Raw genomic sequence first — 27,747 nt, 5'->3', positions numbered from 1 at the left:
TTAGAATGGCTCGTGTTTATTATATGTCTTCCCAGGAGCATCAACCCACTCCTGCTGTGGAGCAGACTGCTCTGAGGGAAGCCATAAACACAGTATGAGACACACTGTCCCATGGATGACCTGCTGCTGGTGGTGTCTCTGTGTGAATGAACACGGGCTGGCCTAGGAAAGGCAGGGTCCCCACTCCACACCTTACACAGTTCTCCTAGTTTCTTATACAAAGGACCACCCACTCTAGGGCATACATAGGCACTTAATATGTGCTTCTGAGGTCTGTATGGCACACGGGACTCAATCTCCCACCTGCCAAGTGAGTGAAGAACAAGGCCACCACACAGATTCGAGGCCAAAGGAGCACGTCACAGGCGGCTGAGGCGATCCTCTGCACCAGGCCTAGCTTAAAGCCAAGCAGTGTGTCCACAATACCCACGGAATGAGTCTAAGACTGCCCAGGCTAGCCCTTCTGGGTTCACCGAGGAACATGGTTGAGTGCAGAGGCAGAGCAGCATTATGGCCGGGCAGGCCGTCTGCACAGTCGCCCTTTCCCCAGCAGCCCAATGTCCTGTCAGTTGGAGGATATGCTCTGAGGGAGCCTGAGCCACAGCTGAGACTGCAGTGTCCATCGTCCTCAAGTCTGAGGAAAAGAGGCAGGTACAGAGGCTCACACTGGGGCCATTCTAAGCCCAAGGCCCTCAGGGGTCAGGATCCATGATGTTCTGCATCACATCCACATGGCTGTAGGACTTCCACGCCTGCCTGTTGCAGCACTTGAGGATGCTTCCTAGCTGCTGCCCGGGGCCCACCTCGTAGGTGCTGGGGAACTCCATGCCTCTCTTCCGCTCGTAGATAGAATGCATTGTCTGTTCCCATTTCACTGGCGACACCACCTGCTGCCCCAGCAGCTTCCGGATGTATTGTGGATGTGTGTACTTCTGCCCACTGACATTGGAATGGACGGCTACCAGCGGCTTCTTGATGTTGATCGAGCCTAGAACTTTCATCAGGGGATCCACGGCTGGCTCCATGAGGCAGGTATGGAAGCCTCCACTTACAGGCAGCATCTTTGTGCGCCGGAAGTGATACTTAGCAGAATTCCTCCGGAGAAACTGAAGGGCCTAGAGGGAAAAACACAAGGCATCTCACAGAAGCTAAGGTTCCAGCTATTCTGGCATCCTCATAGATGCACAGCTCTGTGTGTGTGTGTGTGTGTCTGTGTCTGTGTGTGTCTGTGTGTGTCTGTGTGTGTCTATGTGTGTGTTTTGTTTTTGAGACGGCGCCCACCATGTAGTCCTGGCCAGCTTGGAACTCATTATGTAGACTAGACTAGCTTTGAACTCAGAGATATCTTCTTGCCTCTGCCTCCCAGGTACTGGGATTAAAGCAGTGCATCACCACACCCCACACCTGATTATATGTTTCTGTTTTTGAGACAAGGTCGTTGGTAAGTAAGGCTGGCCTTGAACTCACTATGTAGCCAAAGCTGGCCTAGAATGCCACATCCTTCTGCCTTCACCTCCCAAGTGCTGGGTTGACATGGCTTCAGTGGCAAATGCTTAAGGCATTTGATTGTGAGTTCAGGATCAGCACTGGCTGCACAGAAAGACTCTCAGATTTCTGGCTCTTGTTTCTCTGCCTCAGCTTCCACTGTGTGACAGGACAAAGATGCCTTCTAGATGGTGGACGAGCAGTGCAGGAGGTAGACATGGTAACTGGCCCTTACGTGGCTCCGGGACACTTTCTTGGCACCTCAGGTAACACTAAGTCCCCAGCTCCCACTTCCACTCAGGACCTGTGCTTGTGACACAGTGCCTGTCACTGTGTCAGTGGCCTGGAGCAGCCTTGTTCCATGTTGTGCCTCTAACAACAGGCATGCTAATGGGTCTGTGTCCCTTGTGCTAGTACACAGACTGCCTTGGTAAGTGACACCTGAAGAAGAGTGGCAAGCAATTGAATGCAAAATCAGACACTTAAGAAGCCAGGCAAAAAAGCCAGGCAAAGCCACAGAAGACAGCTCTTCTCCAAGCAAGTACCCAGACTGCAGACTCTTAAGAAGCCAGAGCACAGTGTGGACAGGCCTAGACATGGTGTGACCTGGTCCTCTGACCTGACCCGTGAGCCAGGTGGCTGGTTCAGAACTGTCCTGTCTGCAGGGGAACAGGCAATATCCTGGCTTCTGCTTCCCCTGCAGTCCTCACTCTGCCACACATGCCCCCCTCCTCACCCTCAGACATGTTCTTCAGATGATACTCAGCAAGGCACCCACTCTTGCACAATGAATGACTCCCTGCGGCACAATGGACTGGAGTCTGGCAGGGTGGCTCCCATCAACACTAACCTCAAGGTGTCCTGAGATGACCCTGCAGTCAGGAAAGAGGTAGTTGGACACCTGGCACACTGGGTTCTCTATACCCAAAGACTTGCAGTGCTCCTGGGCTTCCAAGCAGGCAAAGGAGAAGTTGGACTGACGCTGGCCGAGGACAGACAGCATCCCACTGGGAACGGCTTCGGATGCTTCTTGCATAGCTTCGGCGCGGACCTTCACCGCATACAGACCTATCCAGATAGAGGTTCGTTTGGAAATCTAACTGTGAAGTGGAAGGTGAGCTGTCATTCAGGGAAACAGGGACAGTGATGCTGACTGGCAGCCCCAGGGCCACAGTTTTAGTTATTTTTATATGTGTGCTGAGTGGCCACATCCAGCATAGAAGAGCACTTACTGCATAGGATCAGCCTGAGTTCAAATCCTTAGCACCCACATAAAAAGTCAAGTATGGCAATGTAAGCCTATAACCGAGCAAGTGGGAGTTGGGCCTGCCTAGCTCCAGGCTCAAGGAGAGACCCTGTCTCAGCCCAGTGAGTGGTAAGACACACACTGTTCTTCTCTAGCATCTGTTAGTGCACATACATAGTACACACACATGCACACAGCCACAGAGAGAAGGGGAGAGGCAGGGAGGAACAAAGGTAAAAAGCAGGCCGGGTGGTGGTGGCTTGCACTTTTAGTCCCAGCACTCAGGAGGCAGAGGCAGCAAAACTGGCTCGGCATCTAAGAGCGCTTCTGTTCTTGTGGAGGACTAGGGTTCTGTTCCCATCACCCACATTGAGATAGCTCACAAGTTCCTGAAACTCCAGTTTAAGGGAATCCAGTGCCTTAGGCACTGATGCTCGCGCGTGCACACACACACACACACACACACACACACACACACACACACACACAGTGCACATAAACTCATGCAAGCACATACACATAAGAAGACAGATAATCTGAGTCAAGGAGCTTCCTGCCAATTGAAGACTCTTTGGTTGTTACAACTGTGAGAGATTCTATGGACAGTGATGGACAAGGACTAGGAGTCCTGCTACAAGGAGCACCTTCAGTGATCAAGAAAACCCCCAAAACAAGAATCTCCTGGTCCCTGCAGAACTACACCACCCACTCTGCCTGGGTTGTTACATAGAGAAGCTGGAAAGAAACAGTCAAGAGCACCAGATGCCCAGGCTGTCAGTCATAAACCAGGCAGGGACAACCCCTGCAGAGTATGAGAGCCAGCACTGCCAAGGCAGGAGTAGAAATGGGCTCAGGTACAGCTCCAGGGCCGAGACACCAAGGAAGGCTATGACTACACTCCTGTCCTCTCCCAGTGTCTGTGTCTTGGGCAGGACAGGCTGACTGGAACGAGAGACACAGACACTGCCTTGAGCTTGACAGAAGAGTGAGGATCTGGAGAGGAGGCAGCCTCACACCCTTCTCTATGCACACCATTCAGTCAGCACTTGGGTATGTTTGTACGGGACTTACAGCTCTTGCCCCAGGCAACTGTGGGGCATACACATGCTGAACTGTGACAGGAAGCAGGAGAACACACTGCAAGGTAGAGGGTACATGTGGCCATCTCCCAAGGGTGTGACCATGACACACAGACACTCAGCACTGCACTCTGCAAACCGCACACACAGTACTGCAAAGCTAGCGGCTGGCAGGACATGGACACACTGCCATCCCTTCCATGATAGCAATGCTTTTAAAGCAACAGCACTGGGGCTGGCGATGCAGCTCCGTGGCAGTGCTGGCCGTGCATGCTTGGGGCCACAGGTTCAATGCCCAGCACCACTCCCTCAAGAACAGCTCTCCCATTTCTTCCAACCCCAGCAAGCTCTAATCTGCCCTTTCTGCCAACTGGACTCCTGTCCTGCGCACACTTCGTATTACAGTTTAACTGTACAGTGGCGCTCCTGTTTACATTCCCAGAAGCAGGAACCTGGGCTGACTTCTGCACACTCTCAACCTTCATCTCCTATGGAGTATGAAGTGCTGCTCATGTGGGCTGTCTTTCACTTCCCTGTTGACCAGTGTCGTTACACATGGGCTTATCGTCCATCTGGGTCTCACCTCCCTAGAAATGTGCGTTCAAGTCCCTTCCCTGGACAGAACTATAAAGCAGATTTTAAATCAATGAATCATTCAGTCAAGGACTTGTGTAATATTGTGTGTGTATGTCTGTGTGTATGGGGGGGGGGGAGAGTCCTGTCTATCTCTCACTCACTCCCTCTCCCCCAACCCCCAGACTGAATGTTCCCTACACTAGACTTGAACTCAAATGCCCTCCCTCCGCCATTTTTGAGACAGGGTCTCACTCTGTAGCCCCGGTGGATCTGGGGCTTGCTATGTAGACCAGGCTTGCCTTGAGCTCACTTAACTCTACCTGCCTTGGCTCATTCTCCAAGTGCTGGGATTAAGGGCACAAGCCCCAAGCTCAGCACAAGTGATCTTTTTGCCACAGCCTCCTGAGTAGCCAGGGCTACAAGTATATGATTCTTTGCCCAGTTCCAGCTAAAAAAATAAAAAATCTTAGGAAATGGGACTGGAAAGCTAGCCCATCAGCTCGGAGTACTAACTCCTTTAAGCTCAGTTCCCTGCACTCAAGCTGGGTGCTGAAAATAGGCTTTGCAAACACTAGGCAATAATTATTACTCTTTTTTTTCATAACATGTACTGAACATCTTCCAGGTGTGACAGGCACAGAATGTGAATGGCTTAAGAATGCAAAGGGAGGCTGGGTGTGGTGGCGCATGCCTTTAATCCCAGCACTTGGGAGGCAGAGGCAAGCAGATTTCTGAGTTCGAGGCCAGCCTGGTCTACAGAGTGAGTTCCAGGACAGCCAAGGCTACACAGAGAAACACTGTCTCAAAAAAACAAGAATGCAAAGGGAGGGCCAGCAAGAGGGCTCAGTGGGTAGAGGTGCCTGTAGCCAAACCTAACAACCTGAGTTCAATCCTAGAAATCCACAGGTTAGAAGTAATAGACCAACTCTAAACATTGTCCTTTGACATCACATACACTGAGGCCTGTGCGTGCATACACACATACATATGCACACACTGAGGCCTGTGATTGCATACACACATACATATGCACACACTGAGGCCTGTGCGTGCATACACACATACATATGCACACACTGAGGCCTGTGTGTGCATACACATATGCATATGCACATACTGAGGCATGTGCGTGCATACACACATGCATATGCACACACTGAGGCATGTGCGTGCATACACACATACATATGCACACACTGAGGCCTGTGATTGCATACACACATACATATGCACACACTGAGGCCTGTGCGTGCATACACACATGCATATGCACATACTGAGGCATGTGCGTGCATACACACATGCATATGCACACACTGAGGCCTGTGATTGCATACACACATGCATATGCACACACTGAGGCCTGTGATTGCATACACACATGCATATGCATACACTGAGGCATGTGCATGCATATGCATACACATACACACACACACACACACACACACACACACACTTATGTAATTAAAAAAAACAATGCAGAGGACAGTGAAGGGTTGCAGCCAGGAAAGCAGACCTCATGAAATTACATGTAGAAAGCAAACACACCTCGGATCCTTGAGACTTCAAAGGGGGTCGGTGGAATCCAGTCCTTGAGCTCCAGTATCATCTGCATCCCTGGGCTCCCTTCCCGACAACCCTGCGTGGATCCAGCACCACTGTCCAGAGTACCCTGTCCCCACTGAGCCTGGCGAGAACACACCCTGAACAAGTCACACTTCTTGTGTACCTTCAGAAAAATCCATGGCTCCAGCAAATACCAAGGCAGCAAACTCTCCCACACTGAAGCCAGCCGCAGCAACACAGTTGTCGATGACCTGCGGAGACAGAGCACAACATGAGGCCAAATCCTCCAAAGAGCTCAGTCCCGGGATGTGCCTCCATCCCTTGGAGCTGACAGGGCAATTATGTGTCACCATGAGCCAATTCTATTGGCCTGGTACTCACTCCCCTTTATTGATGAGAGCTTTCCTTAGCAAGGCAGCTAAAGTCGATCCCAGTCACACCATGAGCCAGAGCACTGGTTCCTCTTGCCTCGGCCCAGAGTGGCTTCTCGGGCACATAGGATACAGAAATTACATGCATACTGCCTATGGCCGCTCATGGTTATAATCAGTACCGGAGGAGGCTGAAGCTAAGGAGTTTTGAATTCAGTGCCAACACAGCTACATTACAGTTCCCCCTTCCCAGGCTCCCAAACAAAACAAAAGTATAGGCATTAAAAATATGATTTTCTGGGGGCTGGAGAGATGGCTCATCAGTTACAAGCACTGGCTGCTCTTCCAGAGAACCCTAGTTCAATTCCCAGCATCCTTGTGGTAGTTCACAGCTGTTTCTATTCCAGGGGATCCAACACCCCCAGAGACATGAATGCAGACAAAACACCAATGCAGATAGGAGTAAAATTAAACTTTAAAAACTATGATTTTCCAAGCCACAGAGCAGCAGATTTAGTCCCCCAGACCTATTTCACATGACTGCTAACATAAGTAGGTAATGCTAGTGTCTACAAACTCTCAGTGCGGCCTTGGCGCAGAGAAGCACCGAGTCAATGTGCCACAGGGCCACGCTTATTCCTGTCACCTGAGCCTTCCGTCAGGATCATGTTCATTCCTGTCACCTGAGCCTCCGTTGCTCCTAACAATTGCCTCAGAAGGTGGCTGTGGAGGTAGAACAGAGGGTCGCGGCACCAGTTAACATGTGTTGTCCTGGGATTATAACATATCAGCGGCAAGTGAAGTCACATGCTCTAATGTCTGCCATGCCATCTTCTGTCTTTTCAGCCAGGGTCTGTCTCACTGTGTAGCCCCGACTGGCCTGGAATTCAGAGACTGGCCTGCTTCTGCCTCCTGAGTGTTGAGATTAAAGGTGTTCATCTCTAAGCCTGGCACATGCTCGTGGAGGCTGGAAGAAGGCACAGGATCCCTTGGATCTCAAGTTACCAGCATTTTATGAGCCAGGGTCTTGGGGACTGAAACTGGCTTCTACATGAGCAGTAAACACTCTTAATGGCTGAGCCATCCCTGAGCCCCTAACATCAATTTCTTGGTATCTTTCATTTAAGGAAGTCATCTTTTAAAAACATTTTTAAAGGGCTGAAGAGAGAGATGGCTCAGCAGTTAAGAGCTGTTCTTCTAGAGTACCCAGGTTAGATTCCCAGCACCCACAACACAAGACAAATTGTCTCTAACTCAAAAATCCAAAAGGTCCAGTATCCCCTTCTGGCCCCTAGGGGCACTAGCCATGCATGTCACACACAGACATACCTGCAAAATAACCACACAGAAATCTTTAGCATTTAATAACTATTCGAGCAACTCAAACTCATCTAAAACCACAGTCCCTTACCCTCCCGCGTATCTTTCTCTGACACATATCTTCAAAAATTTTTTAAATTTTTTATGTGCATTGTATTTTAATTACATGTATGTCAGTGTGAGGGTGCCAGATCCCCTGTAACTGGAGTTAAAGACAGTTGTGAGCTGTCATGTGAATGCTGAGAATTGAACCAGGATCCTCTGGAAGAACAGTCAGTGCTCTTAACCACTGAGCAATCTCTCCAGCCTCTCAAAAATTAAAAAAAAAAAAAAAAATTATGTGGGGGCTGGTGAGGCGGCTCAGCAGGTAAGAGCACTGACTGTTCTTCTGAAGGCCCTGAGGTCAAATCCCAGCAACCACATGGTGGCTCACAACCACCACTAATGAGATCTGACGCCCTCTTCTGTGTGTCTGAAGACAGCTACAGTGTACTTAATTATAATAATAAATAGATCCTTGGGCCAGAGCGAGCAGGGCCAACTGGAGCCAGCAGAGGTCCTAAATTCAATTTCCAACAACCATATGAAGGCTCACAACCATCTGTACAGCTAGTGTACTCACATACATTAAATAAATAAATCTTAAAAAAAAATTTATGTGTGTGGCCAGGTGTGGTGGCACATGCCTTTGGTCTCAGCACTTGGTAGGCAGAGGCAAAAGGATCTCCACCAGTTTGAGGCCAGTATGGTGTACAAAGGGAGTTCCAAGATATACAGGGCTGTTACACAGAAAAACCTTGTCTAGAAAAAAACAAAATAAAACAATTTATGTGTTTGAATGTTTTGCTTGTTTATATGTTTTGTGCACATGGTGCACATACCTGATACCCGAAGAGGCCATAAAATAGCATTAGATCCTATGGAACTGGAGTTATGGATAGTTGTGAACCACTACATGGGTGCTAGGAACCGAACCCAGGTCCTCTAGCCCAACGCATTCATCTTTAATGTGATACGTTAACTCGGTTAAGTGTGAACTGTCTGTGCCATCTAAGATGCAAACTCCCCTGGAGCAGGGATTCTCATTTTGTGCAGTGCGTCTAGAATAGTATCAACGAGGACCAGATTGGGGACCAGTAAGAACCAGACTGAGGAACCCTGAGACCCAGAAGGCGGGGTCCGGCGCTCGCTCCTCGGCTCACCGCCGGCTGCAGATGATGTAGCTTCTCCACGGCGGCCAGCGAAGCCACAAAGACGGCGGGCTGGCAATGCACTGTGCGGTCCAGGTCCTCCTGGGGCCCCCGCAGGCACAGCTCCAGCAGATCGTAGCCCAGCACCCGGTGCGCGGCCTCGTAGAGCTGCCGCACACGCGGGAGGTGGAGCAGGCCGCTGCCCATGCCGACCGTTTGGCAGCCCTGGCCGGGGAAGAGCAACACGGAGCACTGCGAAGGCGGCCGCCGCCGCGCCACCGCCTCCTGGGCTCCCTCCTCCGCCACGCTGGAGTCCCGCAGCAGCTCCGCCACGTCCACGGCGTCCGGCGGCGGCTCCCGGAGGCTCGAGGCGGCGCGGCGGCCCAAGGAGCGCCAGGCCCACCGGGCCCGAGCTACCCGAGCGCTCATAGCGACGCGAAGACCAGGTGGTCGTTACCGTGGCGGCTGAGACGAACTGCGGCTGCGCAGCGGGGCGGTCCTTCGCGTATTTCCCGTCGGGTCATCTAGGCAGCCAGTAAAAAAACGTTCCTATGTTATTTACTGATCCTTACCAGCTCTCAAACTATTTGCAGTTGCATGTCGGTCCTGGAGTGGTCCGTGAATTTCCTTAAACATCTCCAGCCAGGAACCGCAGATGGCTTCCATAGTGAACCTTCAGTAGGTATCTACGTACAAAATTGTGCACCACCGTCCAGTAGACCGTGAAAGTGCTGTAGTTGGTTTGGTTTTGCCCATGATTCTGCCAGCCGTACTAAGCAAATAGTTCTTGTTGCCTACAAAGGACAGCTAGGTGTCCAAATCATAATAGGAAACTAGTAAATCTCCGTGCTGTAGAACCAAGTGCAAGTCAGATTCGCTTTTTAAATTCCTCAGTTTATGGCCGAGTGGTAGTGACGCGCCTTTAATCCCAACATTTTGAAGGCAGAGGCAGGCGGATCTGAGTTCGAGGCCAGCATAGTCTACAGAGCAGTTCCAGGACAGCCAGGGCTACTCAGAGAAACCCTATCTCAACAAACAAACAAACAAACAAACAACCACACAGAGAAACTCTGTCTCAATAAATAAATAAATCCTCAGTTTACAAACAAGGAGACAAACATTGTAAAGATTGTGTACTATATGGTTAGTCACAGAATGGGGACTGGAAGTTGTGTTTATGCGGTCTCTGAGAGCTATTGTGAGTCTGGGTTACACTGATCCTTACCTGAGCCCTGCACCCCATTTCCAGAACTCTGATCTGTTCTCATTTCCTGCCAGGAAATCCACCCCCCCTACCCCGCCCCAATACTCACCACAGCCTTCACAATGAGAAGATCCATTTGGAGGTATGTCTCAGTTTGCTCTGGCTGGCATACCAATGCCATAGACTTAAGGGCTTGAATAATCGAAATTATATGTCAGAGTTCTTGAGGCTGAAAAGTCCAAGATCAAGCTCGGAACTTGCAGATTCAGTGTCTGAGAAGAGTCTGTTTCCTGGCTTACAGATGACTAACTCGCTTTCTGTATCTGTAAGGCTCCAAACCCGGGTGCCCTAGCCCTAACTCTGTTAGTATACAAGCAGTTCCACTGGCCTGCATCAGGGACCTAGCAACTGCTTAACTCATCACCGGCCTTAGCCAGCTGTGCCAGGTATGTTACACCCACCCCAGCTCTCTCTGTCTCCGCATTCCCTCTTTGTTCAGAATGTTTCTTCTTTCTCTTTCTGCTCCCCCATCTCTGCCTCCCTGTCTACATGGCGATTTCCCTGGCCTTGTTTTCTGAGACTGGTGAACCTGTCCGAGAGCTGCCCACAATAAGCCAGCTTTTATACTTTTTTTAAAAAAAGATTTATTTATTTATTTATTTATTTATTATATGTAAGTACACTGTAGCTGTCTTCAGACACTCCAGAAGAGGGAGTCAGATCTTGTTACAGATGGTTGTGAGCCACCATGTGGTTGCTGGGGTTTGAACTCCGGACCTTCGGAAGAGCAGTCGGGTTCTCTTACCTACTGAGCCATCTCACCAGCCCAGCCCCGCTTTTATACTTTTAATTGGGCTTGAGTTGGATTATTTCATCAGTGGGGAAAAACTATTAATATCACCACATGATAGATGGGGGGTGTTTTCTAATAAGGGTATTCATCTAATTCATGAAGGTTCCACCTCTACTTAATCACCCTGACCCTCCAGGTGTCCTCTAGATTCCTCTAAATGCCTTCACCCTGGGGATTAAGGCTCAATATAGGAATTTGATGTATCAGAGAGGATGTGCCTCTCAGTACTCCACATCATCAAACATATTTCACTGAGTTTGAAGAAAATCAAATAAGTGTTTCAGGTTGTTCAGTCTTGTTTTCTTATTTTATGTTTTCATATGTGTGTGTGTGTGTGTGTGTGTGAGAGAGAGAGAGAGAGAGAGAGAGAGAGAGAGAGAGAGAAATAGGTGGGTAGAACCTCACTATGTAGCCAGCCTAGAACTCACTATGTAGACTAGGCTGGCCTCCAACTCTTGGAGATTTGCCTGCCTCTGCCTCCTGTGTGATGTGGTCAAAGGTGCCCATCACACATGGCTACTTTTTATCTTTTTGGGTTTTTTTTGTTTTTGTTTTTCAAGACAGGGTTTCTCTGTGTAGCCCTGGCTGTCCTGGAACTCACTCTGTAGACCAGCTTTTTATCTTTTTTTTAAAAAGATTTATTTATTTGTTTGTTTATTTATTTATTTATTTATATGGATACACTGTAGCTGAACATGGTTGTCAGCCTTCATGTGGTTGTTGGGAATTGAATTTTTAGGACCTCTGCTCACTCTGGTTGGCTCCACTTGCTCCAGATGCACCAGAAGAGGGTGCTAGATCTTATTATGGGGGGTTGTGAGCCACCATGTGGTTGCTGGGAATTGAACTCAGGACCTTCGAAAGAGCAGTCAGTGCTCTTTTCCGCTGAGCCATCTTGCCAGCCCTACTTTTTATCTTTATCTGTATAAGTGTGGGGGGTTGCAGGCTGTTGGATCCTCTGGATCTGGAGCTATAGGTGGTTTTGAGCCACCTGATGGGAGTGCTGGGAATGGAGCTCAGGTTCTCTGCCAGATCAACATGCACTCTCAGTTGCTGAGCCATCATTTTCTAGCCTTGAGGTTTTGCTTTGGATAAGGAAAAGGTCATAATACCACTAGAGCAGATACACTGTGTGAAACATGACCAGAAAACGGTGCAGGGTTCTTCGGCGTAGGGTCCAGAAATACACAGCCAAGGACTGTTCTGTTTTCACATGTGTTCCTATGTGTATGCTTGAGTGGAATCTGTCACACATGCATGTGTACATGGATGCAGAGACAAGGTGGTCTTCCTCTATCATTTGCCACCTTACTTTTTTGCAACAGGGTCTCTCACCGAACCTGGCACTCATTGGTTCACCCAGTAGGGCTAGCCAGTGGGTTCCAGAGATGCTCGTGCCTGGCCAGCGGGCTCCAGAGATGCTCGTGACGTTTCCCCTCAAATGCTAGCATTGCAGGTGCGCTCTCCCACCCCTGGCTATTTACACGGACTCTGGATATCTGAAGTGAGGTCCTCAAACTCGTGCAGCAAATGCTTTACTGACTGCGCCGTCTCCCTGTTCCAAAGGAATCTTTGGAAGATGTAAATTCCTGCCTGACAGTGGCGGTGTATGCCTTTAATCCCAGCACTCAGGAGGCAGAAGCAAGCAGATCTCTGTGAGTTCAAGCCACCTCTGTTTATAGAGTGATGTGGGATGTAAAACCATTCCAGGAAGTTTGATAAAGTAGAGCAGGTTGAGACCCAGAAACTCAGTGGGCACACACCTGCGTGTTAGGTGACTCCCAGCTCTCTGCCAGATTCCCAGCCTGAAACACATGCCACGCTCCTCACATAAGGAAACATGACCTGTGGTCATGTAGGCCCAGAACTGAGTTCTCCATGCTAATGAGGTACCTAGAGGACTGGAGGGCTTAGCCAATAAGCTTCCCTTTCCAGACATTCCTCCCTGCAAAAGGTATTTAATCTCAGGCCTACCCTGAGAAGTGGGTATGGGCCATTTTTCACCATGAACAACTAATAAACTGTTTAGAACCATGGACTGTCTTTTTCATCAAGATCTGCCATTGGGGAGCCATGAAGAAGACCTTCACCTACAGAGCCACAGCCTAATCTCCCTTAGAAGGCCTTTCTGTGCTCCGAGCTCCAACCGCCACCCAGCCTGCCTCCACCAAGCTAAGGACAATCACCCATGGGACAAGCGGGGGCTCCCTCCACCCCTGGCCCTGGTAGATGCTGTCCCCAGTCCAAATCCTGCCCCCACTCTGTTCTCTGCTCTTCAGAGACTCCTAGTGGCACCTGGATGAATCTGAGAAACCCATGGCCCCGGCCTCATCACAGGCCTGGGACCCCCAAACCAGTCTTCCCCACATCTCAGACTGAGCTTTCCCACCCCTGAGCAGTGTCTTGGTGCTTCCCTCCAGGCAGAACAGTCAAACTCCCACATTCTGCCTCCCCAGTGGCTGGACAGACAGACCCAGACAGAGTGAGTTCGAGGATAGCCAAGGCTACACAGAGAAACCCTGTTTCAAAAAAAAAAAAAAAAATTACAAAAAAAAGACATGAATTCCACAGACTGAATGGATCTAATCTTTTTTATTTCAAGGATATTTTCGAGACAGGGTTTCTTTGTGTAGCCCTGGCTGTCCTGTCTCGAAACAAACAAACCAACTAACTAACTAACTAACTAACTAACTAACTAACTAATTAACCCAAAAGCCAGGTCTCATTCCTTTAACAGCATCCTTTAAAGCTTAGCTGTGTGTAGTAGCAGCTCCTTCTAGAAATGAGGGAGAAAGAAAGTGCAAATCTATTTGAATATATCCTTGAAATAAAAAAGATTAGATCCTTGAGCCTTCATCTCTCCCCAGCCACTGGTCCCTGAATCATCTGAGCTTCAGTTTGGGAAAATCAAGGGAAAGGTGGGACAGGAATCCGGGGTTCCTTTGGAACAGGCTCACAGTGAATGCTGCCTCTAGAGACCCACTCCAGTGTGCTGCTTCAGAAAGCTCCCGGAATGCTAAAATCAGACCCCTATCCTCCAAGTAAAGGACTGGGAAACCCTGGCAAATGCTAAACATTTCAGAAGGAAAACCCCGAGGTCACCGATGTTCCAGAAGAGCGAACCCCGACTACTGAACTGTCACCCACAGGCTAATTTTTTTTCTTTGATAATGATGATGATGGTGGTGATGATGATGATGGTGATCATTGGGCTTTTTCTGGATAGGGTTTCTCTGTATAGCCCTGGCTGTCCTGGAACTAGCTTTGTAGACTAGGCTGGTCTTGAACTCAGAGATCCACCTGCCTATCTCCTGACGCCCAGCTTTTGTACATTTTTAAAATTGTGATAAGACATCCAAGGACTTCCATGCATCTAAGAAAGGCCTCTGATGGGCAGAAAAGAAAGCCAACATATAGATTTTGGAAGCTGAGGAAAGAAGAAAACAATCGTTTTTAAATATTAACTTTAGGGCCAGTAAGACGGCTCTCTGGGTAAGGGTGCTTGCTACTAAGCCAGAAACCCTGAATTTGGTCCCCGGAACCTACATGATGGAAGGAGAGAACCACATCTGGCAAGCTCTTCACTGACCTCATGTACAAACTAAATGAATGTTACAAAAAGGTAATTAAAAGAATATCACTGATCTCTTCAGGAGGTAGGACAGTGGGGTTCTGAGATAAAAATGGGCAGTGATTGACAGCAAACGGCTGAGCAGAATTGAAACCCTTAGTGGAGTCCAGAAAAAACCACTGTGGGGAGGGTGAGGACTAAAGAAGGGAAACAGAAGAACTAAGCAAGAACAGAGAGCGAGAAGAGCAACACAGGAAGTCCAGGGCCTTGAGTGACAGGCATTCCAGAAAGAGAAGTGAGGAAACGAAAGACGAGAAATTGTTAAAAAAAAAAATCCGGTCTGAAAAGTAACAATGAGGCCTTCCACACTGTCAGGGCTGTGGAAGCCAGGCATGATGGTGCTTCTCTGTATCCCCAGCACTTGAGAAGTCAGGATCATGGGTTCAAAGCCAGCCTGGATTACACAGGAGACTCCAAAAATAAAGATTAAACAAAAAGGGAGCTGGAGAAATGGCTCAGCAGTTAGGAGTACTAGCTGCTCTTCCAGAGGAGCTGGGTTCAATTCTCACAACCATCTCTTTTTTTGTTTGTTTGTTTGTTTGTTTGTTTCAAGACAGGGTTTCTCTGTGTAGTCCTGGCTGTCCTGGAACTCACTCTGTAGACCAGGCTGGCCTTGAACTCAGAAATTCATCTACCTCTGCCTCCCAAGTGCTGGGATTAAAGGCATGTGCCACCACTCCCAGTTCTCACAACCATCTCTTAACTTCAGTTCTAGGATGTCCAATGCCCTCTTCTGACCTCTGTGGGCACCAAGCACAGACATGGTACACATACATATATGTGGTAAGATACCCACACATGTAAAACAAAAAATAAGAAAGGTCAGGTCCTTTGATTGCTGGCTCAGTGGACTAAGTTTAAACTCACATAGGAGGCTGTGCTTGTAAAATTTCAATTCTTTGCAGCCCAAATTTACACCCACAGGCTGTAGCAAGAAGGTAGTAGCATCAACAGTCGAGTGCGCCAGAGATGTATACAGTTGCATACTGATGTCACAACACACAGCATGAGGCCGCTGGACCACAACCCACCTCCAAGGATCTGAAGGACAGTGGGACTCTGGCAAGAGCTCTAGGAGGACAAGCCAACCTAGACAAAATGGAGCCACTGAGAGGGAAGATGCTTCAGTCCATTTTCTGTTTCTATCACTGAATGACACACTGGGCCATTTATATAGAATACAAATTACAGTCCTCAGGGTTGTAAAGTTCAAGGTCAGAAGCTGCATCTCACAAGAGCCTCCTTGCTGGTGGAGACTCTCTACAGAATCCAAGGGATGCAGGGCTTCATCTGGCAAGAGGGGCCCTATCTGAGAACCGGCACTGGCTGGCTTTGATACCAGACCTACACTAGGGATAACCGATGGATCTATTCCTGAATGAATCGTGAATGGATTGGGGCCACACCGTGAGTCCTTGGGACATAGTCACCTCAAGGTCCACCTGGTCCCACTTGATTTCACCTCTTGATTCTTCACAATGGGGACTAAATTTCCACCATAGATCCCCTCCCCCCAGTTTCCCTTCCCCCTTCCCGGAGACATTCAATCCTTGGCAAATACACAAAAGGACATGAAACCTATCCAGGAGGCAGACAAGGGTACGCCAGAGGGGCTCAGAGAGACTGAAAAGCTGTGGGCATGTACAAGGCATGTAGAGCCATTGCCGCAGGGATTGGCAAGGCTGCAGAGGTGTGCTGAGAGATGTCTCAATCAGACCGCATTCTGCTGCTGTGCTGCTGGTTAAGAACAGGAAGCCCCGGGACTGGGACGATACCTTAGTGGGTCGCGTGCTCACCTTTACCTTGCAGACACCAGGATCTGAGTTTTATTTCCAGAACCTGTGTTAAAACCCTGGGTATAGTAGTACACAGTTATAATCCCAGGGCCCAGAAGGTTGAAACAGGCAGATTGGTGGGGCTCCTTGCCCAGTCAGCCTACTCTAATTGACTCACAGGAAGAGGTTGAGGGCTGCCAGCAAGTGGGTGTGGCCAGGCATAGCGCCTAGGGCCTTACTAACACAAGAGGGAGAAAGCGGTTAGTTTTGTTTTCCTTTATTTTGGGCAGTGCTGGGGATTGAAACTCAGGGGCCTTTGCGTGCAAAGAAAGCACTCCACAATGGAACTATATCCCAAGTCCCTCATTAAAACAAGCAAACAAACAAACAAACAACACAAAATACGGAATAAGATGTTAGGTAGAATTCAGCCAGGCACCGTCGGGGGGGGGGGGGAATATAATACGCAGCTCAGACTGACTGCGAGCTCACTGTCATCCTCCTGTCTCAGGTGTGAAATACAAACACGTGTCACCACAGTGGCATTCGTTGTCTGCCTGTCTGCGATGCATCTCTCCCCTCTGTGTCCAGGTCCACGACGAGGAGAGAAAAAAAGAGGGGTGCCTGGTTGAGGGCGGGCCTGAGAAGGCAGGGTGCCTCCGGGTGCGGCGCAGGGCGGGGCGGGGCGAGGCGGGGTCAGCGGTTACCAACCTCTGTGAGCAGTGTCCTTCACGGAACAACCAGCGACTGCGTGAGCGGGGCTGTGGGTAGGTGAGACCCTGACGGCCGGGAGCCAAAAGGGAAACTGAGGCCAGGTCCAAGCGGGAGGGACTCCTCCCGAGAATGTGCTGCTGAGGCTGAGGGTGTTTGGCCTTTGGGGACAGCGGCCAATGTCCTGTGCCTACCTCGGCGAGGCAGGAGTGGCTGCTGCAGCTGGAGGCAGCTGAGCGGAAAGAGGAGTTAGCCTCTGGCTGCTGGGAATCCTGCTTCCCCTGCAGAGGAGTTCTGGGATCCGTGGGAAACCGAGACTATGCAAAGCCCAAGTATAGGAGCCAGGACTTGAGCCGAAGCTGCCTAAGCCTGCTTTGAGACCAAAGCCTGCTTCTCCTGCACGTGTGGTGTGGACGCTTCTGCGTAGTGACTTGTGAACTTGGGTACTGTGTGTGTGTGCCTGGCCGTCTCAGGACTGAGACCCGCCAGCGTCCAGAAACTCTTGATAGTGGTAGGTACCTGAGAGGTGAGGCCGACAGACAGCAGGCTTGCTTTTTAAGCTTTTCTCTGATCGGAGTTTTCGGCTTCTGTTTGTGTTCCCCTTGTTAGGGGGTTGTGCAAGCGGCGCCTTGAAAGCCAGTTTTGTTTGAAAAAGTTGCCACTCGGCCACGCCATTTCCCCACACCCCAGACCTCATGGTGACCAGTTCCAGTCGGTCCTAACTGACCTGTTGCTGGCGCGATGATTACTTTCAGAATGAGAAAGGCTGGCAAAAGGTATAAGGAGGATTTGCAAGTTCGTTAAAAACAAAAAGTCCTAAAATTCCTCGGGACAGAAACGGCTTTGCTGGAAGGAAAGCTCAAGGATGGGGAGGAGCTTCACGCAGTGGACGGAAGAGGGCGTGGCCGACTCCCTTCTGTTTCTGGGTCATAGTCTCTAGGGAAGCCCCAGAGCAACAGGTACCCCAGACCCATTGGCTCTGTCCTAGCTTCACAGACTGCAGCCTAGGAGAGGGAGGGCTCAGGCATCCTTTCTGGCTGTCCTACTAAGAGGTGGGGCCCGAAGCTCTATGGAGTGATGGTGCTAAGTATGGAGAGGGTGATGCTGTTGGCCTGTGATCCATCAGACACTGAGAAGAGAGACAGCCTGTGGACCTGATCCTTGCCCAGGGCATTGTATCCCAAGGGAAGGTGACCGAGAGTGGCCAAGTGTCATTGTGGGTGTAGAGATACCAACCTGGAACGTTCTACAGTCTCCCCATCAGTTTCTCTCTCTCTCTCTCTCTCTCTCTCTCTCTCTCTCTCTCTTTCCTTCCTTTATTTTTTTTTAAAGACTTATTTATTATATGTAAGTACACTGTAGCTGTCTTCAGACACACCAGAAGAGGGCATCCGATCTCATTACAGATGGTTGTGAGCCACTGTATGGTTGCTGGGATTTGAACTCAGGACATCTGGAAGAGCAGTCAGTGCTCTTAACCGCTGAGCCATCTCTCCAGCCCCATATCAGTTTCTTTACCTGGAAAGTGACACTAGCAATAAGCCTCTTATGGGGACTGTGGATCAAAGAGAGGTGGCTGATCCCTGCCCTGTGGCTGCTGTAAGGAGTGCATGAAGCTTTGACTGAGTGAGTGCCTTTGAGTAAGGCGTGGCTCCTTCCCTGAGGTCCTGGGGTGGTGACCATCGAGAAGGCCTACTACCATACTCTCCTCTATCTAGTTCTTATTCATCTGTCCAAGATGCTCTCTGGAAGTGAAAAGGTAGCCATCTCCTCCCTCCCCTAGAGGAAGCAGCTGCGTGGTCCCTGAACTGTTAGTCACAACCCTGGGTGGAGTTTTCCAGGGAGGTCTTGGTGTTCTGTCCTTCCTTCCTGGAACACCCCAAGGACCCTGAGCAAGCTGGTAACAGGGTGCAGCTTAGGATGTTACATGTCTTCTAGAAGAGACAGAAATAAAGGGTGAGTGGGCGGCTTTGCCCCTCTGAGTATCCCCGTCCTGCACTCTATACTATCCTGGGATTCCACCCTGAGCTGATCTCCTGCCCAGCTCAGCCTAGCCGAGGGGTGACTCAGCTTTATGGGCCCCACCCCTGCCTGTCTACCACCTCTCTGTGTGGGTGACTCAGGAACTGGGCAGTCTCCAAGAAGTCCCTGGAAGGTCCCTGGCCTAACTTTCTCCTTCGGTTTCAAGTGGGGTGGTGACTGTCCTGTTTTGTGACTTTGGATGGAAATAGGGGGCCCTCCCTTTGATTCCCTTAGTGAAGCAGAGCATAAAGATAGTCTTGCCTTCCAGGGTGGCTAGAGGGTGGGAGTAGAAACCTGGGGTTCAGTGTCCTGTCCCTAGATCCTGTCTTTATGGTATGCCATTGGGACAGCCACCACACTATAATGGGAGACTTGATGGACTCTGAAACATTGGTTGGTCCTGTTTGAGGACTTCCCAGACTCAGAGAATATCCCCCATCCCCCCACCCCCGGCGCATAGCTGTCACGAGAGCACTTTCTCCTTCAAAGCCATGGCAAGAGGAAAGAGGTACTACTGTGGGGCGCAAGGCTGGCAAACCTCTAAGGCAGGGTTCCCAGGAAGGAAGCCAGCCACACGGGCTCTGACCTGCTAGGGAATGTTCAGGAAAGGCAGCTTCTGGGGGACCTAAAGGACTTGCTGGTCGTGAGGAAGGGCAGGGCTGGGTTGGCGTAAGAAACAAGTGCCCAGTAGGCATTGGTTTCTTTGTGAGAAATGCACATGTTTAGAACTTGGTGTCAATGGCTGGGGAGACAGCAACATCATTGACTTGTGTGATTGTTACTTTACATTTGGGGGCTTTCACCTCAGTTAATAAAACCTGTTGTCAGCAGTGGTGGTGCTTGCCCGGGAGGCTGAAGTAAGAGGACGACTATCAGTTTGAGGCTGGTCTGGGCTACATGATGAATATCTTTGTGCCCCTATTAAGAGAGGAGAGCCAGGCAGTGGTGGCACATGCCTTTAATCCCAGCACTTGGAAGGCAGAGGCAGGTGGATTTCTGAGTTCAAGGCCAGCCTGGACTACAGAGTGAATTCCAAGACAGCAAGGGCTATACAGAGAAACCCTGTCTCGAAAAACCAAAGAGAGAGAGAGAGAGAGAGAGAGAGAGAGAGAGAGAGAGAGAGAGAGGAGAGGCTGGCTAGAGAGAGATGGCTCAGCAGTTAAGAGCATTGACTGGCCGGTGCACGCCTTTAATCCCAGCACTCGGGAGGCAGAGGCAGGCGGATTTCTGAGTTCGAGGCCAGCCTGGGCTACAGAGTGAGTTCCAGGACAGCCACGACTACACAGAGAAACCCTGTCTCTTGAAAAACCAAAAAAAAAAAAAAAAAAAAAAAAAAAAGCATTGACTGCTCTTCCAGGGGTGTTGAGTTCAGTTCCCAGCAAACACATGATAGTTCACAACCATTTGTAATGGGATCCGATGCCCTCTTCTGGTGTTGTCTGAAGACAGCAACAGTGTACTCATATACATAAAATAAATAAATAAATCTTAGAGGAAGGAGGGGAGAGGGAGGGGGGACGGAAGGGGAAGGAGAGGTGGAGGGAGAGGGGGGGAGGGAGCTGGGAGGCTGAAGAAGGATGGTCATGCAATCAATGCTTAGCCTGGGCTATGGAGTTCCAGGCTAGCTTGGAACAAACAAACAACAAAACCAACTGAAAACCCTAACAGGTGTCCCCAGGCCATGGAACAGGGGTGGTACTGTGAAGGGGACTTGGCAAGGTGGAGCAGTGACCTTAAGTAGGGACACTACTTCTCCCTCCTTCTTTTCCTCCTAAGTCCTTCTGTGCATCCCATGCTGGTATAGCCTTTGCAGTCCTCCTGCCTTGGGGCCCCAGTGCTGAGGGATTACAAGACATGCTACAGTGCTGGGAGGGGCAGTGTTTAGTGCAGTTTCTTGTCTAAACTTTGGAAAATGCAGAAATGCAGAATAAATGGCCCACAGGCTCCATTAACCTCCCCCTCTTCTCAGAGAGCTTCTCAGAAAACAGTGCATCCCCCAGTCTGCTTCTCAGGTACTCCCCTCATTCAGCATCTCATTACCCCAGGTACTCTCCCCTATTCAGCTTTTCATTCCCTCAGATGGTCCCCCCTATTCAGTTTCTCATTCCCCAGGTACTCCCCCCATTCAGCTTCTCATTCCCAGGTACTCTCCCCCATTCAGCTTCTCATTCCCCAGGTACTCCCCCCATTCAGCTTCTCATTCCCCAGGTACTCCCCCATTCAGCTTCTCATTTCCCAGGTACTCCCCCCATTCAGCTTCTCATTCCCAGGTACTCTCCCCCATTCAGCTTCTCATTTCCCAGGTACTCCCCCCATTCAGCTTCTCATTCCCCAGGTACTCCCCCATTCAGCTTCTCATTTCCCAGGTACTCCCCCCATTCAGCTTCTCATCCCCCCAGGTACTCCTACCATTCAGCTTCTCACTCCCCCAGGTACTCCCCCCTATTCAGCTTCTCATTCTCCCAGGTACTCCCCCCTATTCAGGTTCTCATTTCCCCAGGTACTCCCCCATTCAGCTTCTCAGACACTCAGGTACCCTCTCCCCATTCAGCTTCAGGTTTGACCTCTAGAACTTGCCACCTTCCCACACAGGCCCCAGTGAGCCCACCCTGCTTTCTGCAGTTCCGGGCTTCTTCCTCCATCTTTCTTCTTCTTGTGAGCTGATGCTTTCCAGGGGGCACTGAGCACTGTCAGTCTTTGTACAGAAGGCTCCTCTTGAGATTCCTCCTGGTGTCTCTAGGCTCAGGCCCAGGCTTGAGGTTTGGCAAGAAGATCACCAAGTGTGCCCAAGGTGACCATGTGTGCTGTAGAGATGGCAAGCTCCAGTTATCTGTGGAAGGAGCTCTTCTGAGAGGGAGAGAGAAAACTGAACATATGTTGGGCCACTCAGTGCCTCACTTCCCAGCTCTCCACTCTGCCGCTGGGCCTCAGTTTCTCACAGTGTGATGTGGGGTCTCCTGCTTGCTCTGACCATGCTGATATGCAAGGAAAACCTAATTAATGTACTGGTCACGGCCCCCTCTGGCTCACTGGATACCACACTGCTGTGGCATTTATTAGAAAAGCAGGATATGTCCTCATTGCAGAGATAAGCAGCTTGTGAGGTAGCCCAGGCTTGCTTGAGGGGACACTAGGCTGAGCTAAGTGAGCAGCCGACTTGGACAGATATTTCCTGTACCCCAGCTTTCTCAAGGTGGGGTGAGTCCTGTGACTCAGTAAAGATGCAGAAAAATGCCTTGTCTCTACTGGGAGGGGCTGCCAACTCCCTCCCCAAGAAGTAAATGTTTTGGTCTGTCTTAAGGTTATGTTGAAAACAGCTGGGTGGTGGTGGTGCATAACTTTAATCCCAGCACCTGGGAGACAGAGGCAGGTGGATCTGAGTTCAAGGCCAGCCTGGTCTACAGAGTGAGTTCTAGGACAGCCAGGTCTGATTGGAGAAACTCTGTCTCCACTCCTGCCCTCCAAAAAAGTCCATGCTGAAAACAGTTTTCAACTCATTAAAAATGTCCTCTAAGCCATGACTGGATGCCTTACGCAGGATGTTCTAAAGTTCAAGGTCTGTGGGCTACCGAGTGAGTTTAAGGCCAGCCTCAGTACTTACTATTCTAGCTTGCTGTCCATGGCTGTGATACAGCACTTTGACCAAAGCAACTGGTGAAGGAAAGGGCTTATGTAGGGTACAGACTACAGTCCATCACTGAGGGAAGTCAGGGCAAGAACCTGGAGGCAGGAGCTGATGCAGAGGCCATGGAGGGGTGCTGCTTGCTGGGTTGTTCCCTTGCTCAGCCTGCTTTCATATACAACCCAGGACCTTCATCTCCTCGGGAGTGATGCCACTCACAGTGGACTAGGCTCTCCCACATCAATCATGGATCAGACGAAGGCCACAGACTTGTAGAGTCAGTCTTCTGACGGAGGCATTAAGTTAACAACAACAACAACAACAATCTAATTAGGACATTTATCAAGAACTTGTCTCAAAACAAAAAGTAAAAAGAGATCTGGGGGGGGGGGCGCTGGTGAGATGGCTCAGTGGGTAAGAGCACTGACTGCTCTTCCGAAGGTCCTGAGTTCAAATCCCCAGTAACCACATGGTGGCTCACAACCATCTGTAATGAGACCTGATGCCCTCTTCTGGGGTGTCTGAAGACAGCTACAGTGTACTTACATATAATAAATAAATAAATAAATCTACAAAAAAAAAAAAAAAGAGAGAGAGAGATCTGGGCTTCCAACTCAGTGGTAAATGCTTGCATGGTATGCACGAGGCTTAGGTTCAGTGTTCTCAGGACCAACAAGGAGAAAAAAAAAAAGAATAAGAAAAAAGTTCTCTTCCAGGCTAGCTAGCGGTATACTGCAGAACACTGGCATGCCAAGCACTTTATAAACAAAGAAATGAGTCTTCTGGAGCTTGGAGGGAGTGTGTGAGACTCCCCTGGTCTCGAGCACAGTATTAGCTACTTTTCTGCTATTTTGATAAGACACCAGAACCAAGGCAAGTTATAGAAGGGAGAGGTTAGAGGGATAAGAATCCACCATGGTGGGCAGGTGCGGCAGCGGGCGGGTGTGGCTATGAGCAGGTATGCTGCAAGGACCAGGATGCTGAGAATTCACATCTTCAAAGGTAAGCGTGAAACAAAGAAATCAAACTGAAGGAGGCTGGGCTTTTGGCTTTCAAAAGTCTCCAGTGATAGAGGCCACACCTCCTATGCCTACCCAAACAGCACCACCAATCAGGAACTAAATATTCAAATCACTGAGCCTATGGGGGACAGTCTCCTTCAAACCACTACAGGCAGTGGGATTGTTTTTGTGGTCGTACTGTAGACTGAATTCAGGGTCTTGTTAATGAAGCCTTCTGACTACCTACCACTGAGCTGCATCTCCAGCCCATAAAATTGTATGTAGAGGGTGTGTGTGTGTGTGTGTATGTGTCTCTCTCTGTGGGTGTGTCTCTCTGTGTGTCTCTGTATGTGTGTCTGTCTCTGTGTGTGTGATGCACATGTTGGTGTACTGGCATGGACCTCTGGCTTCCATCAGATGTCCCCTTTGAGTGATGTAGAATCTCTTGTTGCACCCAGAGTTTGCCATTTTCCCAGGGGTTCTTCAACAATGCAAGCGGACACCCTGATTCTCCAGTTACTGTGAGTGTTAGTGGGAACGATTTTTTGATGGAGAAACTGAGTCCCAATCAGGGTACTGACTGACTTTGCACTCCTATAGCAAGCAGAGGCAGAGCTGGCCCTGGACTTCCACACCAGGGCTCCCCATTCTCAAGCTCCTTGGGTCTTGATTTCAGCTCAGAGATTGGCTGCAAAGGGCCTGAGACCACCCGTAAGAAACAGAAAGAGGGTTGAGACCCAGTCTTGATTGTCTTCCTGAGTGTTCATGTGTGTGAAACCTTGTGATTAGGGCAGAGCCTGACCTAGAGTGCTGGGGAACTCTGGGCAGGCTGTCCTCTGGTGCATGGGTTTGGCCTCTGAGGTAGACAACACCTGAGGATCATAATTCTCTATGCTGCCCCCTGGGGACACTAAAATAGGCAGCGTCAATTTTGTGCATGGAAACAGGATTGAAGTGACTTCTCTGAGGTCATGGTAGGCTAGTGTGGGAAGATTTGAGGAAGCCAAGCTTTGCCAGTTGCCAATCACCAAGGGAGTGAATGAATGAATGATGGGCTGAAGCACTTAAACACAATGCACAGACCTCCCAGCATCCCCGAGTGACCCTTGACCTGAGGTCAAGCAGAACTGAGAGCCTTCCTAACAGAGGTGCAGTGAGTAGAGGTCACACCAGGAGACCACAGATCAAGGGTAAGGTGAGAGAACATGCTTGAAGCAGAAGTAGGAAGAAGGTGGGTGGAGCCCTGGTGGCACCTCTGGGCAGGGGCACAAGTATGAGTGGAATGGGGACTCCACTCTCCTTCCTCACCTACCAGGAATAAGTGGGCTGGTTGTTCTTGGGGAACAGGACCCCAGAGGTGCTGAAGGCAGTGATGGGTTGGCCCCCAAGGTTTTGTAGAACTGCCCTCACCCCTACCCTGTGTTCTTTTTCAGATCTTTCCAGAACATCAGTTGCAATCACCATGCCTGAATCCTGGGTGCCTGCCGTGGGCCTCACTCTGGTGCCCAGCCTGGGGGGCTTCATGGGAGCCTACTTTGTGCGTGGCGAGGGCCTCCGTTGGTATGCTAGCTTGCAGAAACCCTCTTGGCATCCACCTCGCTGGACACTGGCTCCCATCTGGGGCACGCTGTATTCAGCCATGGGGTAGGTAGCTGTAGGTGCCACCATGCTGTGCTCTGTTGCCCCTGGAATCAGGCTGGGCTTTGACTCACAGACAGAGTAGCATCATTGCCCATTGAGAAAGAGAGGGTGGTGAGGCTGACAACCTATGTGTTGCAAGACTGAACTTCTTTTTGCTTGCCTCTTGGAACCCTGCCTGGGCTCCAACTACTGAGGCTATCCCATGTATAAAGGTCAGCGTGGACAACAGCAGCGTGTGCCAAGGCAAATGCGAGGCAGCCACAATCTCCTGGTGTACAGCACCAGGCCCTGGTGTGGTCCATTCCCAGAAGCCCTCGGCAGCTGTTGTCTCATGGCCCTAACAGCCTGCAATGACCAAGCTGCCACTTGCTTGTCCCCTCCCCCTCCAGCCTTCATTCTGTAATCACATACCGACACGGGCTTCTCAACTCAAAGCCCTGTAGCAGTCTTATAAGAAGCAAAGGCCCAGAGAGGGCAGGCAGCTTCTTTGAGATCATACAGAAGTCAGTAGTAAGCAGGGCATACTTGAGCCATCGCCGTGTAGTCTCAGAGGAGGGTGATACATTTGGCCTTGCCCTGTGATGTCCTGATGGGTTGTCTGTTTCAGGTATGGCTCCTACATAATCTGGAAAGAGCTGGGAGGTTTCACAGAGGAGGCTATGGTTCCCTTGGGTCTCTACACTGGTCAGCTGGCTCTGAACTGGGCGTGGCCCCCCATCTTCTTTGGTGCCCGGCAGATGGGCTGGGTAAGTATGGCTGTAACTTGACTCTTAGGTCATTGAAGATGGCTCTGGGGGAGCAGGTGACATCACATCCCAGATAGGGTCAGTATCTACAGGGGTAAGGCCTGTGGCCTGCAGCCCCTTTAGAAGTTCCATGAGTCTGGTGCAGTGGAGTTCCTGTAGTCCCAGCTCTCCAGAGGCTGAAGTGGGACAATCAGTTGAGCCCAAGAGAGAGCCAGGTCAGCCTAGGTGACAGTGGCCTGTGTACTAATGTTTTTTCAGTTCATCTTCCCTCCAGGAAGAAAGTCTGAAGGGCCAGGTTGAAGTGGGTGGGGCTGCGATCTTGGGTATACAAGCAATGGCGTGAGACACTGGCAATACATCTGGTGCCCTGTGTTCTGACACGAGGACAAAACCTCTCCTTAAAAATGTTCTTGTTGGGCTGGTGAGATGGCTCAGCCGGTAAGAGCACTGACTGCTCTCCCAAAAGTCCTGAGTTCAAATCCCAGAAACCACATGGTGGCTCGCAACCACCCGTAATGAGATCTGACGCCCTCTTCTGGAGTGTCTGAAGACAGCTACAGTGTACTTACATATAATAAATAAATAAATAAATAAATAAATAAATAAATAAATAAATAAGATTTGACACCCTCTACTGGTGTTGTCTGGAGACAGCTACAGTGTACTTATGTTTAATAATTAATAAATCTTTGGGCCAGAGCCAGCAGGGACTGAGTGAGCAGAGTTGACTGGAGGGAGCAGAGGCCCTAAAAACAATTCCCAACAACCACATGAAGGCTCATAACCATAAAAATAAATAATAAAATCTAAAAAAAAAAAACCAGTTCTTGTTCAGATCTGGCCTGTAGTGCCAGCAGAGGCAGGAGGATTGCTATAAGTCTGACAGCCTGGTCTACAAAGCTAGTTCAAAATCAGCTAAGGCTACACAGTGAGACCTGCTTTTTTTTTTTTTTTTTTAAAAAAAAGCTTTGGCTAAGCCACTGTGGGTATACCATACCAGTAGCAGTCTGGCCCCTACACTGGTCTCCTGGGTCAGCACTTTACAATGTTGTATCTGCAGGTCAGAGGCCTTTCAGATGCTGCTCCCCTCCTGGATATGCTGTGCCCTCTTGGGGCTATCACACTTGGTACTCTCAGGCAGGGATTTGCAGCCAAGGAAACTGAAGCTGAGAACAGAGGCGGGCATCAGGCATCAGACCCTAAGGTTCAGCAGGGCTAAGTGAGGCTTCTAGACTTGGCATGCATGGCCTTAGTCTTTCCATCTTCTGTCTTTGCAGGCCTTGGCTGATCTCCTGCTTGTCAGTGGGGTGGCGACTGCCACAACCCTGGCTTGGCACCGAGTGAGCCCACCGGCTGCCCGCTTGCTGTACCCTTACCTGGGCTGGCTGGCTTTTGCCACCGTGCTCAATTACTATGTATGGCGTGATAACTCTGGCCGTCGAGGGGGCTCCCGGCTCGCAGAGTGAAGGCACCCAGCCATCAGGAATGTAGTCCTGCCAGCCAGGCACCACAGGTGGCAGCCATTATGCTTTCATGACCATTGGGCCTGCTGGTCTACCTGGTCTTAGCCCAGGAAGCCACCAGGTAGGTTAGCATGGTCAGTGCTGAGTCTCCTGCAGGCACAGTTATACCTGCCTTTCTGCACTGCTCCAGGCATGCCCTTAGAGCATGGGGCTTTTAAAGCTAAATAAAGTCTCTAACTTCA

At 50.0% G+C, this 27,747-nt stretch overlaps 2 protein-coding genes across 3 annotated transcripts; one reads left to right on the top strand and one right to left on the bottom strand.

Moving 5' to 3' along the window:
- On the bottom strand, positions 1 to 9,326 carry Mcat (malonyl-CoA-acyl carrier protein transacylase). Its single transcript, XM_021184157.2, has 4 exons — positions 8,849 to 9,326; positions 6,119 to 6,206; positions 2,336 to 2,553; positions 1 to 1,115 (listed from the first exon to the last, which is right to left on the bottom strand). Exons 1-4 carry the CDS (start codon positions 9,263 to 9,265, stop codon positions 693 to 695), a joined length of 1,146 nt encoding a protein of 381 aa, XP_021039816.1. The 5' UTR covers positions 9,266 to 9,326; the 3' UTR covers positions 1 to 692.
- Positions 9,327 to 16,988: 7,662 nt separating this feature from the next.
- Tspo (translocator protein) lies at positions 16,989 to 27,747 on the top strand. Of its 2 annotated transcripts, none has more exons than XM_021183503.2 (4): positions 16,989 to 17,066; positions 25,089 to 25,299; positions 25,904 to 26,042; positions 27,320 to 27,747. In XM_021183503.2, exons 2-4 carry the CDS (start codon positions 25,118 to 25,120, stop codon positions 27,506 to 27,508), a joined length of 510 nt encoding a protein of 169 aa, XP_021039162.1. In that variant the 5' UTR covers positions 16,989 to 17,066; positions 25,089 to 25,117; the 3' UTR covers positions 27,509 to 27,747. The 2 variants fall into 2 exon arrangements, with proteins under 2 accessions (XP_021039162.1, XP_021039163.1); XM_021183504.2 differs by having other exon boundaries at positions 16,989 to 17,070.

The sequence above is a fragment of the Mus caroli genome, unplaced genomic scaffold, assembly GCF_978045245.1.
Source record: "Mus caroli unplaced genomic scaffold, Mus_caroli_1 scaffold_16, whole genome shotgun sequence".
Taxonomy (NCBI): Eukaryota; Metazoa; Chordata; class Mammalia; order Rodentia; family Muridae; genus Mus; species Mus caroli.
Note: the sequence above shows the minus strand (reverse complement) of the source record. Positions and strands in the feature narration are given on the sequence as shown.

Excerpts from the sequence above, each read along its gene's own strand:
- Mcat (XM_021184157.2), bottom strand. The coding sequence starts at position 9,265 with ATGAGCGCTCGGGTAGCTCGGGCCCGGTGGGCCTGGCGCTCCTTGGGC. Across the intron at positions 6,207-8,848 it reads TACATCATCTGCAGCCGGCG|GTCATCGACAACTGTGTTGC; the intron begins GTGAGCCGAGGA and ends CTGTCTCCGCAG. Across the intron at positions 1,116-2,335 it reads TCATCTCAGGACACCTTGAG|GCCCTTCAGTTTCTCCGGAG; the intron begins GTTAGTGTTGAT and ends TTTTCCCTCTAG.
- Tspo (XM_021183503.2), top strand. The coding sequence starts at position 25,118 with ATGCCTGAATCCTGGGTGCCTGCCGTGGGCCTCACTCTGGTGCCCAGC. Across the intron at positions 25,300-25,903 it reads ACGCTGTATTCAGCCATGGG|GTATGGCTCCTACATAATCT; the intron begins GTAGGTAGCTGT and ends TGTCTGTTTCAG. Across the intron at positions 26,043-27,319 it reads GTGCCCGGCAGATGGGCTGG|GCCTTGGCTGATCTCCTGCT; the intron begins GTAAGTATGGCT and ends CTGTCTTTGCAG.